General features: G+C 40.7%; 1 protein-coding gene across 20 annotated transcripts in view; it reads left to right on the forward strand.

Moving 5' to 3' along the window:
- The window catches only part of Pkp4 (plakophilin 4), a 203,984-nt gene that overhangs the window by 130,921 nt on the left and 59,691 nt on the right, over positions 1 to 13,372 (forward strand). For 16 of the 20 annotated variants that reach the window (XM_076928763.1, XM_076928766.1, XM_076928772.1 and 13 more), the window contains one exon: positions 7,973 to 8,007. The exons of the other annotated variants lie outside the window; for them this stretch is intronic. In XM_076928763.1, coding sequence (XP_076784878.1) covers positions 7,973 to 8,007 — 35 coding nt within the window. The remainder of the gene's footprint in view (positions 1 to 7,972; positions 8,008 to 13,372) is intronic. 20 annotated transcript variants of the gene reach the window in all.

Consider the following 13,372-nt stretch of genomic DNA (forward strand, 5'->3'; position numbering starts at 1 on the left):
AAGTTTCTGGATGTGTTTTTCTTAGCTCTGTACAGCTGAGTCCTGAGTTGGTGTTGTATTTAATCTCTTGTAGAGAAGTAGACATGCACAGACCTCCTTCTTTGTTTGAAAAGCTCTCTTCCTGCCCCTTATCACTGCCACCTTCATTTAAAATTATTAGACTGAGGTTGTCCCGACTCAAAGAAAAGGACTTTTTTATGTGAACACTTGGTTTTTACTTTGAACTTAAGTTTTCCCCTCTTATTTTCTTTGTCTTTGGGGTTGAGAAGATAGGAAGTGAGGGATGACGGTCTTTGACAGGCCATGGACACATACTTCTTGTCCACCTTTGACAAGCCATAAATACACACTTCCCATCCACCTGTCCATTCATACGCTGACCCTTCACCTGAATAGGATCTTGGGTCCTAACTGAGTCCATGTGAAGAGCCTGGTGTTGTTGTTAGCCACCTTCCTATTTTCCTTCCCTGTGCTTCAGTGTTTCAAATGTTAGTCGGGGTGTTAGAAAACCCTTCTCTCTGGATTTCTCTGACTAATCAGGACACCTGTTGTGGGGTGGGCCTCAGCAGAAATCTTACTTCCTGTGTAATTTATGGGGATACCACAGGGAACTGTTTGTCTCATTTTTGTCTAGTAACACATCCTCTTTGATCTTCGCTTCCCATATGGTCTTCTGAATCTTTTATTCATAGATTCAAAGCACTCGCACAAAATGCTTTTGTCAAAGAATATTTAACATCATCTAAAATGTACTCTCCTCTGTTGCTCCGTGTGCTTCCTCCACTTTGAATGTTTGCACTGAGCATCAAAAGTCGCCTTCTCTTTGGGAAGCTGGTCATAATATTATTTATTTCTATCTTAACCTTTTTCTGGTATTTTAGACAGCTGTCATAAGGGGAATCTGAAGAGAAGAGTAGAGTATGTAGCATGAATTTTAAGGTTTAATGAAAAATCAAGAAGCAGGAAAGCAGCATAGGTAGAAACCAAACAGTGGATGGCCACAAAGTTTACCAAACTCACTAGCCAAAGAAAACCAAGACTGAAGTCCACTTACTGCTGCAGCTTGTGATTCTTTAAATATTGAAACAGTGAAAGCGCTTTGTGAGAGTGCCACCAGGCTTGGTTTGGTTTGGTTTGGTTTGGTTTCATTTGGTTTAGTTTGGCTTGGCTTGTTTTGTTTTGTTTTGTTAAGTGTTACTGAAAGGAAATACCTGAGTCAGACCACAGGTCTTGCCCTTTTCCTACAGCCTTGGAGTATCTGGTCATCCCTCTCTAGCCACTTTGTTGCCCTTCTGGTTCATACCTGTGACTGGGTTTGGAGTGGGGGTGAACCAAAGCAAATGCCTGTCTGCCAGTGGTGACAGCTGAAGTCATAAATGAAGTCTAGGCTTTCTATAGGTGTTATATTTTAAAAGTGGCATTCTCAGCAAAAAGCCAAGAACATTCAAGAAACCTACTGCATCATAAAATGATTAATCCGCCTCTTTTGTAAAAAAAAAAATATATTGACAATTACTTAGAATTTACTTTTAAAACTGAACAACTCAAAAATTCAGATTGGCAGGCATTCCAGTATCCTATTCAGTTCTGGTTGGAATCAGGGCATAGTCTCTCCCCCAAGAAGATCTATCTGTGGTCTGGTACCAGAAACCAGGAACAACTACCACAGTTGTGATCATGAGAAGCACAAGTGAGTGACTGGGCACACTATTTTATTTTATTTTTTTAGTAATATTGCCAAATCTTTATTTACTTTAAAATGACTTCAGTATCAAAGTTTGTATTCTATGAATATAGTAAGCATAATTAATTTACTATTTTTTTCAGTGCTATCAAAATCTGAAGTCTTACATATAGAAGTCAAGCAATCGGGCTATCTTTCCAGCCTCCATTTGCCTTTATTGTTACCATTGGAATTGTTGTTATTTTAAAATACATCTCACAATGTAGCCCAGGCTGGCCTCAAGCCATGATCCCATGACCTCTGCCTCTCAACTGTTTATAGTTGTGCACCACCACATCTGAGGTATTTAATTTCTGAGATTTTGATGAAAACACTCTTTAAAACAAGTAGAAAATATAATAACACCCACTGTCAAGTTTCTGATTGGAAACCATGGATCAATATATTCCTAAAGTATCCCCCTTTGTTAAGAACTGTTTCCTTGGGATTCTTATTATAAAATGGTCTAATCTGAACTCTAAGGCTTGAGTTCCTAGAAGAGTTCTCCAAGCAGCGATGGAGGTCAGTGTGACAAATGACTAGGGTTCTTGCTCTTTCATTTGATTTTAGAGTCGCCAGTTGATCATGAAATGTTAATGTCACCCAGGCCATCCTTTTAAGAACAGTTAATCTAGCTCAAATATAAACTAGTCACTAATAGTAAGCCAAACTAGGACAGGTTTAGGCTCTTCTCATGCCAAGAAAAATTATTCTGAAACACTTTGATGAAATTATGTCTTCAAGTTAGAAAATGTACATTATTATTACAGAAAATTAATGAAATTAAAATATATATATAACATGGGTAGAAAAGCCGCAAGTGGGTCAAAGAAGTAGTGTGTATTCAAATCAAATATCCGTGGGAACAAATCACCAGCCATGAATTCTTTCCCTAATTCTTTCACCTTTCCTGCTCCAGGAACAGGAGCCTTCACTTCACTTGTTTTATTGCTTGACTCCTGCTCATTGTCTTGGGGAGGGCCACTTTTTTTTTTCTCTCTCTCTGTAAGAGCAGTATACACTTTTTTTTTTATTACCATTTTGTAATTTATAAAGTATAAGATACACCTAACATCCAGTCCATCATCTTTGACAATTAAATAGAACATTCAGTCATCTATCCTAACTTAAAAGACTTATAAATTCATATGTTATGTCCTGGTTTAGCTTGTATACTACCTGAGAACTATCTTCTCAAATATATTTTCTCAATGTTAAATAGCCTGGGTTGGCTATGAGACTATAAGTAATCTTTCAACCCCATCAGAAATATGAGAATGAGCAACATTATCTGAAAATATAGGAAGCCTAACTCAGCTCCAGAACTAAGACAAGTTATAGAGACAGCTGCCTACCCATACAGCTCCAGTAAATCAGGAAGTTGGAACATCAGTCTTCAGCTTTTTGGCCCAGGATAATCTGACAGACCTTTGAAAAACAGGAAATATTAAGGACTAACTTATTCTGTCTCGGCAGAACTAAGCTGTCCTAACCTGTAACTTATGTCTTCTCAAGAACAGTACAGGTGTGCAGGTTTAAAGATGATAACTAACTCATATTATTCTTTGAATGTGGGCTCCACAGGAATTTTGGATTGATTATCCTGACATGACAGATTAGGAAAGGGGCCTGAGAATAGGTTTTTACAATAAGCAAAAGGTTTTCCAGATTGGACACACTCTTGATAAGAAGGAGCAAGGGATCAATTTCCATCACTGTTTCTTGAAGGATCTTAGAGGTCATTGAGGAGTGCACAGTCAGTCCAGACAGTAGGGCCTGTGTCGTGTTTACAGAGACAGACGCAGACCTGAGAAGAGTGAGGAGATGGCATAGCAGAGGGTCTTGGCTCCACTCTGTCTTCACTGTGGACTCCCCATTACCTCTTCAGCAAAGTCCAGTCAGCTGGCTCATGTTAGGCAGGGGAGAGAGAGCATTTTCTGAGAACATTCCTGCTTTTATAGGAAGTGACACAAAGTAAAATTAAACCTCACTAGACTGCTTAGTTTCCTGTATGTAGTGCATGCATACATAGTTACATGGTACCTGAACAGCAGCTCTGGCATTTGAACAATTCTAAAAAGAATTTTTAGACTGTTCCTGCACATTCTTGCCCCAAAATAACATTCAAAGTGTGAAGCAGCTTGGCGTACGAGGCAAGTTCAAGTACTTGGAAGTTCCTGAAATGTAGGTTTGTGTGGGAAAGGGCAAACTAAAGGGACCAGGTGGCAAGGACCTCCTGGGCCACCTCAGATGTTTGCATTTTGTCTTCTGTGGGTCTGTTTGTACTTTAGCAGTGGGAGAATGACACCCATTTGTTGTCATTTGGTAAAACTCAGTAGCAACAGCAGGCAACAGCCTGAAAGGATAAGAAATCAAAACCATGAAGACCAATCAGGAGAAAGACGGAGAGAATGTTGCAGCCTAAATAGGATCAAAGGATGGATTTCCAACCTATGCCCCAGTATTGGGGTGCCCTGAGTGATAGTTGTGTGAGTCTCTGCAACATTTGTGTGAGTGACGAAGACTTGGGTGCCCTGGGCTGGGCTCCATCTTTTCAGGCTGAGTGTCCCATGGTGCTAATAGAGGAGAAAGAACTGTAACATGTTGAGCATGAAGTGGGATTGAAAACGCTGGGCTTATTTCACAGGACCTGCTGGTGCTGTCTGTTAGTCTTCTGACGAGCCAGTCATGATTTTTAGTTACCAACAAGCCTTCTTTCCTGGTTTGCATAAGCAGAAAGAGAGATGATCACATATTAGTTCATAGGCTCTCAAGATGCATGAGCCAGAAACAGTGCTCATTGCAGTGGCTGTGTCCATGGCAAATGCCCGAGTCACCATCACATTCTTCTTACATGAAATCTTGTAGCCTGCTCATTAGACGGCCCTTGGGCCTTGGCAGAGTATGAACATGCAAGTTTCCTGACTCCTGGCGAAAGACCAAATTCAGGGAGATTTTCAAACACAATGTACAACTCTAAGAAGCCATTTATATCTACAAATGAAAACTAATTCCATATGAATAGAATTTTACATTGATTTCTACATATTGTATGCAGCACAAAAAATGCATAGTCCCTGCCTAAAATAAATTTTTAAGACAGACTAATATTTTACTTAAAATTCAAAGCTTTGATTGGTTAATTTGCCATCTCGCTTTTTTTTTTTTAATTGGTTCTTCATCTCCTGGCCTGAACAGTTCTAAGTATGTGAATGGTCTATTTAAATGGTGGTTGATAATCAAGTTATTTTAAATTATGATGATATTTTCCTATTGACACAAAACTCTTGCTGATGATTCAGGCCTTGTGTGTGAAATGTCTTTCACATTCCAGTGGAAGCTCCTAGAACACAAGCTGCCTGGCACCTTCAGAAGGGACGTGAAAGGGAGCCAGGGCGGAGTCTTGTGGGCACAGTGCCTGTAGACACATGGTAGGCAGCCAACCTCGGGTGGGAAGTGCTTCTAGGAATAGATGGTGTGGGGAGAGGAGAAAGAGAAGGAATCGGGCCTTTCCTTCCCTGCTGAAGCGGCCTCTGCTGTCTCTGCCTTGGGCCTGCCTCTGACAGCTCTAAACCAGAGTGAGTTGTATTAAACACCATTTCAGATCCCGTGTTTGTTCTTCAGTCCTGGGGTCACAGGGTGAACGGTTTGAGACTCCTTTAAAGTGAAAACTTTGAACACACTGTTCTGAAGAGCATACACTGTAGTTACTACACAACATTGTCAACTTCCTATCAAGGTAACTTGGTAATCTGTGCTCTTCCACATACCTTGGCAATTTGGCTTATTTTTAATGTTCATTGTTAGCTTATCTTCCTAATGAGTTATGTACATTACTTTAAATAGGAAGAAGAAGATGATTTTAGCTGACTATTCCCATTGACTTAGGGATGCCCTGCTGTGTTTAGGGGACCTAAGGCCTTTTCAGCAGCCAAATACTGTTTGCCTGGTTTTTGTCCCATCCCTTCCCCTCCTCAACAACAACAATAAAAAAAAAAAAAAAAAAATACAAAACAATCCATTGGAACCTCCTCATGATAAAGGGTGAAGTAAGTTAATCTGCTTGAACACAGTTTCAGCTCTTCATCAGTATTTGCATCACTACCCAGAACAGCACGTTGCGTTCTGTGAAGTAACCCTGTATAAAGCGTCTCCCGTGTGCCAGGCAGGCAGGATACTGGGCCCATGGCACAGAGGGAGCCAGACAGCCACAGCCTCTGCTACTCATAGGAGTAGCAGATAGGAGCTCAGAGTGACAGGATAAGCTTGGTAGTTGCAAGGATGAAACACATTATAGAACATTTCATGAAAGTTCTGTAACTTAAAAGTCAGGGCTTAATACACTCCCATGGTAGTCTGAAGGTTCATGAGCTATTATTAAGCTGTTCTCGATGGCAGTTTGGTTAGCAGCATGTATTAATATTGACACAAGATGTAATTGTTTTGGCAATTATACACTGAGGCATTATCAGTCCTAGTGTTTGGAGAATTAATTCTGTGAGGAAAATTAAGTAACAAAAGTTCTAAGAAACAGAAATTCATTGCAAGAAAGAAACTACTTTCTAAGCTCAAGGACACTTGTGACCTGCCACCAGGAGCAAGGCAAGTAGCCCTCACTAAGATTGCTCAGTTTCCCATCCACCCCCAGCTGTGCCTTTTGCAATGGGGTAAGAGCGTGTTAGCTGGAGCCACAGTCCTGGAGCTCAGACAAGATGAGCGTTCGCTGATTGGCTCCATTCATGGGAGCCGTTACTCTGCTTGCAGCTGAGTCCAGGCCCCGGGATGTGATCTGCTGTGCCCGTGATGGAAAAGGGGACAATCAAACATGTTTTCCCCAAGCAAAAATCCCTTCCACCTTTTAATTCTTGGGAAGATGGCAAGGAGTTAGACAGGAATGTAGAGTCACAGCACTGACAGACTGGGTCTTCTGTGAACTCTGCCTCTTCTGTTTTGTAAAGTGTTTATTTAAGCCCAGAGTCACAACTCTTTTTCATAAATTATTAAAGAAAAAAATTTGTGTTCTTACCCCAAAGGAATAACTTCACTTGTGTGTGTGTGTGTGTGTGTGTGTGTGTGTGTGTGTGCGCGCGCGCGCGCGCGCTCTGTCACAGTGTTTAGACACATTGGTTTTGGAATGATAGCATGTCATTTCTAGTTGCCAACATGTTTTTCTAGAGATAAAATTACTGATGGCCCTGTGACAAAATTATTGTGCATAAGGTAAAAGAGCTAATGTATTCAAAATGAAAATTTATATCTTTGTAAAAGATGTATTTATTTTATGCATATGAGTATACCATTGCTCTCTTCAGACACACCAGAAGAGGGCATTGGATCCCATTGCAGATGGTTGTGAGCTACCATGTGGTTGCTGGGAATTGAACTCAGGACCTCTGGAAGAGCAGTCAGTGCTCTTATCTCTCCAGCCCAGAAATTCATATCTTAAGTGTTTGAATTCACATTTGACAAATGTTTAATCACCTAGTCTGTGTTCTACCACACTGTTCCCTAATGCCGTAATGTCCTGTGTCAGTTGGTCCATGGCAGAGAAGGGCAAAAGGGTGCACAAATATATTTTCACATGACAATGCTTTTCTAAATACATATAGTATAAGCCAGTGGTTCTCAACCTTCCTAATGCTGTGACCCTTTAATACAGCTTCTCATGTTATGGTGACTCCAAACCATAAAATTATTTTCATTACTATTTTATAACTGTAAGTTTGCTACTGTTATGAATTATAATGTAAATATCTATATTTTCCAGTGGTCTTAGGCTACTCCTGGGAAAGGGTCTTTCAACGCCCAAAAGGGGTTGTGACACACAGATGGAGAACCACTGCTAAGGAAACTATGTAACTCAAATACTGCCCTGTCTTGTTGATTTTTAGTAACTTCTGGTGCAAAGCGTGATGGTTAACTTGCTTATCTATGGTTGTCTCTCATGGCTTCCTTTGAGCTTTTTAGTGGTTTTTGGAGTCTTTTTAAATGTATCTGATGCATCTATGGTTTCAGGGTATCACAAATGCCACCTCTGTTAATATGCTCAGTTGTTCTGTATCTCTTTATAGTCTGCTTCATTTTCAAGTACAAATACAATTTCAAAAGTAATGGAGATGGGTAATTTTGAATTCTATTTGAAGTTTTTTTTCCCATTTACATAATTAAATATAACAATTAGTTTTGGAATGCAAAATAAGCCCACAATTAAATTCTATGACAAAACATTTTTTTCTTCTTTTTCTCTAGCTCAACTGAAAAGTCATTTCCTTGGAGATCAACAGGTATGTTTTTTTCAATTATGTAAAAATTATTTTTTGTTTTAGAGCCAAACAAAAAGGCAGCTACTTAGCTAGCAGCCAGGGCCTGTGCATGCTAGGGGACTGCTCCACCACTGAGCCAAGTCCCTAACTCCTGTTTATCATAGTCTTTTACTCCCTACCTCTTGATGGAGTAAGCCAAGCCGAGCTCTTGGCAGTATTGCAACTGAACTACTTTGCTCTGGTATAGTAATTCCAGTATCTTTCATCCTTTAGCATAATTGAAAGTTACAGCATTACACAGCAATTCCCTTAATAGCAACTATGTGTCTGAAATTTTTCATCTCAAAGAAACAAAGGGGACACCAGAAAAGTTATTGTAAAAAGGATAATTACTCATTTCCATGAAATGTTTCATTGTCATTCATCCTTAGAGTTACTTGAATGTTCAGCTTATATTCTTCCTTGTAAAATATCTGCTAATCCTGCTATATAGTATAGTTGGCTTGAATATGGCTTGTGTATCTTTTGCCCTAAACCTACAACATGACATGAAGGGTGGATTACGTTACAAAGAGTATCTGCCACTATCACAAGGGTTAAATTGAGTCCTCACTCAGTGTGTGGTAATCAAGCACCTACACCATATGCTAGATGCAGTCTTAGTACACCCGATCCTCCCGCTACCAAGCCAGATGGAGTTTATAAGGTGAGCAAGTCAGCAGCATTGCAGAGACTAGAACTGGCCTTAAAGAAACTTAGAGCAGCCAATGCCCGGTATCTATGCTTAGCTGCCCCTGACCACAGAATTCTGATGTCGTTCACGCTGCTCGTTTACAATGTTTTTTGTACAAACTGCTCCTATTTACAAGATCACCTACAGAATGCATGTTAGTAAAAGGAAAAATGCTCCACAGGAGAATGTGTGGTTACATTGGAAATAAGGTGGAATTTCATGTCACAGATGGTCACTTCTGAGATAGCTATGCAAAGATGAGCCTGAAGCCCACACGTCTTCATCTCCACCAGGCTAGAGAGGAGGCATTCCCACCAGACAGAACACACAGTAGCAGCATTGTGTGGGAATATTTGAAAGTAGTCTTTAAACAGAGATATTAGATGTTAGATGTTAGAGGGCTGAGTTAGACCAGCAGGGACATTTAGTCTCTCAGTAGTTATGAAGAAAGAGACTATGAAAATCCTTAAAGAAAAGTCATGTAATTTAAACATTCTCTAGAAAGACAGCGTAGTTATGAATTAGAGGGAAGAAAAATGTAGCAAAGAGAGAACAGCTGAAAACATACTGCATAATTTGATATGGGACCATCTGGACTGGGTTATTGCTAAGGATTTGGAGAGTGGTTTTGTGAGGATAAGCCTTGAGGTCTTGAGCAATGTAGGAGGGCAGTGTCATTGAAAAACTGGGCAGGTCAGAATGGAGAGCCAGTCTCTGGGAGACTTTGGCCCACAGTGTTGGGTATGCTAGATTTGATGGTAAAAGGAGCAACAGAGGGTATTCAGTAGTGAGGTATAAATGTTAAAGCAAGCCCCGTCCAGCTTGCAGGAAAGTGCTCCTGTTGAGCAGTTAGGTCGCTGTGCAGTGGGCCATCTGAGCAGCAGCCAGGCTGGAACCCTGACAGCAGCCCTGCTCACTCTTCCTGGGAGCGAATCAGAGATGATCTGAAGCCCGAGGCGCCCAAGGTGTCAGCGGGACAACTGATCTTTCCCTGCTGTCACACTGTGTCAGATCATTACAAAGGGCAGGACTATGCCACCCGGCTCACCTGAGTGAATGAGTGCACGCATATATAAATGAACAGTAAATGTCAGAGGAACGTTTGAGGGCACGTACGTTAGGTTCACAACTGAACTTGAAGCCTTTGGAAAGTTTCTTTTTTCCTTTCTGCACAAGGACCTAGAAAATGCAGTCTTTAGCAAATATGAAAGCTAACTCTGTGTAAGAAGGGCAAATGTGTTAGTTTAGGATAGAATGTATATTTAGAAAAAAATTACAAAATGTTGTAAGTTTTTAAAATTCCAAAGAGCTTAAATTCTTAACTACTTTACTCAGAGCTCTTGAAACTCTTAGGCTGAAGACATGTCCAGCAGACAGTCTGTGGTCCCATGCACTCCAGAATGGCCAGGAATGCACACAAAATAGGAAAATTTCTTTAAAGGTCAAATTGTGGGTTTGTTTGCCTATCTCTGTTTCTCTCTCTCTCTCTCTCTCTCTCTCTCTCTCTCTCTCTCTCTCTCTCTGTCTCTCTCTCTCTCTCTCAGTTGCATGCTCTTGGTCATGAACTTGGTAGATGGCAGTGTCATGTTGCTATGTCAAAATGTTAGGCACTCTTGATAGTCTAACAGGACATTAGCAGGATTATAAATCTTGCCTTGCCAGCTGCCATTGCTGCCCAACTTCCTTCTTCTTCATCCTCTTCCTCTCACACCTCTTCCTCCTCATCATCTTCCTTCCAGACCCCCTCCTTCTTTTTAATTCTTTCTCTGATACCTCCTCCACTTTTTTTCTTTCTTTTCTTTTCTTTTCTTTTCTTTTCTTTTCTTTTCTTTTCTTTTCTTTTCTTTCCTTCCTTCCTTCCTTTCTTTCTTTCTTTCTTTCTTTCTTTCTTTCTTTCTTTCTTTCTTTCTTTTTTAATGTCAGAGTCTTTCTGTGCATCCCAGGCTGTCCTGGAACTCTCCTGAGTCATATCCCAGCCTGGCCTGGCTCAGCCCCTTCACATTGGGATTCACCATACTCAGTTTATGGAATTTCCTTTATTGCAAATTTATCATATATGATGTGACTCTGACCATAGTCTTTCCCTTGTAGCTCTTTCTGTCTTCTTGATATAATAACCTCATTGAGCTATTACTCACATGCCCTACAGTTTATACATTTAAACTGCATACTTCAATTTTGTTAAAATATACAGAGTTGTGCCCACGTCACCACCATCTGTTTCAGAACATCATCATTACCTGTAAAGATGCCACATACAGTTTATAAGTCAGTATCATTTTCTACCCAAAACTACCAATCTTAAGCAGCCACCATTATCTTTCTTTATGAACTTACAAATTTACCTGTTCCAGACATTCCAGTTACTGGGTTTGTACAACACATGCCCCTTCATGTAGACTTCTTTCACTGAACATTGTGTTTTCAAGGTTCACCCTATGTGTCGGCACTTCATCCTTCTTACTGATAAATAATATTCCCTTGGGATATTGGAAAACATTTTCTTTATCCATTCACCAATTGATAGGCACTTGTTTCTCCTTTTAGCTACTGCTCTGAATGTTTATGAAAACTTCTGCATGTGTATTTTTGCCTATATTTATAACTAAGAACAGAATCACCCAATCAGCTTGTAACTTGTTTAGCCCTTTAAACCATCGGTGGAATGGTTTCCAGTTTGGCTGTGCCTCTGTAACATTTCTACCAAGAAAGCACAAGGGCTTCCACACGAGACTTCCACACCCCTTCTCACAGTGTGGTGGTGTACTGTAGCTGTCCACACTCTTCTCACACTGTGATGTACTGTAGCTGTCCACACCCTTCTCACACTGTGGTGGTGTACTGTAGCTGTCCACACCCCTTCTCACACTGTGGTGGTTACTGTAGCTGTCGTAGCACATGTGGTGTAGTATCTCCTCATTTCCAGTTTGCCCTTGAGTGGTGGCCAGCATCTTCTTTCTTCTTCAAGCAGTGGTGAATGGCCAAGCTTATCTTTTAGTCTGTCTGCCTCCCTATCTTTTTTATTATTTAAAAAAAAACCTCAACTTTAAATGTGCTGTACACATACCCATCGGGTATTTTTATAATATAGAGAAATATAAAATAATTACTTATAATTAATCTCATCTCAGTTTTCTGCATGTTACACTTAGTTGCCCTTTAAGTAAACTTGAGAACATTGATGTGCAGTTACATTTGCTATTTGTTTGTTTTTAAGACAGGGTCTCACTGTGTATCCCTGGCTGCCCTGGAACTCTCTATGTAGACCAGGCTGGCCTCTGCCTACCTAGATGCTTAGTATCTATAATTGAGTATGAAAGTCCTCTATGAATTCATCCTTAGTGTTACACAGTAAGGATTTCTTGAGACCTTGAATGTATGTAGCACATGGTTTCCAGCATCTAGAGCAGAAGCCTCTCCCTCTTCAGATACTCAGATTTAATGGAGAATTGGAGCAGAGACTATAACTATTGTAACTGGCAGGAAGACACCTGAGAGGAGTTTCTTGCTTGTATATGTATTATTCAACATTATAATATTTTTCTGATTTTTGCTCTAAATCACTGTGATAACTATATAAAAATGTATCTACTGGATTTGTGGGGGGGGACCACCTTGTAAGGTGTACCTATGGTATTAAGGCCCTTGATGTATGTGACCAAGTTGCTTTCCCTCCCTCCAAGTATATGAGATTGAGACGCTTACAGCTTCTCCATAATGTCTTTTGTATCTGGAAAATAAAATTACCCTTGGTGTCAGCACGTTTTCTTTCTTATTGGAGGGTACTGTGTGATGGGGAAGAATTACTTTTGGTCCAGCAGTAACAGCTACGTCTCTCCATCAGATTTTGGCTGGGGAAGCAGAACCCACGCCAGCTAGTTAAATACAGGGAATTTGAGGCAGAGAACCTATGGGCTGGGAAAGTAGGATTGGGAAGATCAGGAAGGCAGAGCACCCTAGAGGCGGATGATCCTGAATGCCTGCCTCTGTTCCAAGGGCTGACAGGGTGCTTGACTCTGTCAGAGTCTTGGAGTAGGCAGAGACTGGATGGGATTTTTTTTCACATTTGTTGGAACCAGGAGGCAGCATCCTGTGGCAGAAATACTGTCTGAAGCTGAGATGGGCTGGTACCTGTCTTCTCTGCCATTCTTGCCTACCTGGCAGCTGCTGCCTAGCTTCTCAAGCTAGAGAGGGCAGTTAGGGTTTTAGCTACCAGCACCAGACAGGCATTGGTGTTCCTGTGTTTGTGGTACATGGTACAGACAGATGAAGATGGACAGTGGGAAATGCAGGGTCTAGGACCTCCTTGACCCTCCTCCCTTATCCCCACACTCTGATCCCCATCGTCAGATTCCTGTCATCAGCAAGTAGCAAATATCCATTGATGTGCTTGATGGTTTTTTACAGGTGTGTGTGTGTGTGTGTGTGTGTGTGTGTGTGTGTGTGTGTGTGTCCATTTTTAACTTTTGTCACCCAGAAGGCAGCACAATCATTGCATTATGTGTGAAATATATAAGAAAACATAAAATATATGCATTTGTAAGCATTAAATATATTTAACTTAAATACATAGCAATTAAATGCTGCCCACATATCTCCCCCAGCTCAGGGAGATACAACTGTAGCAATTCAGCTGCCCTCACCACAACTGGG

Source organism: Arvicanthis niloticus, chromosome 2 (genome assembly GCF_011762505.2).
Source record: "Arvicanthis niloticus isolate mArvNil1 chromosome 2, mArvNil1.pat.X, whole genome shotgun sequence".
Classification (NCBI taxonomy): Eukaryota; Metazoa; Chordata; class Mammalia; order Rodentia; family Muridae; genus Arvicanthis; species Arvicanthis niloticus.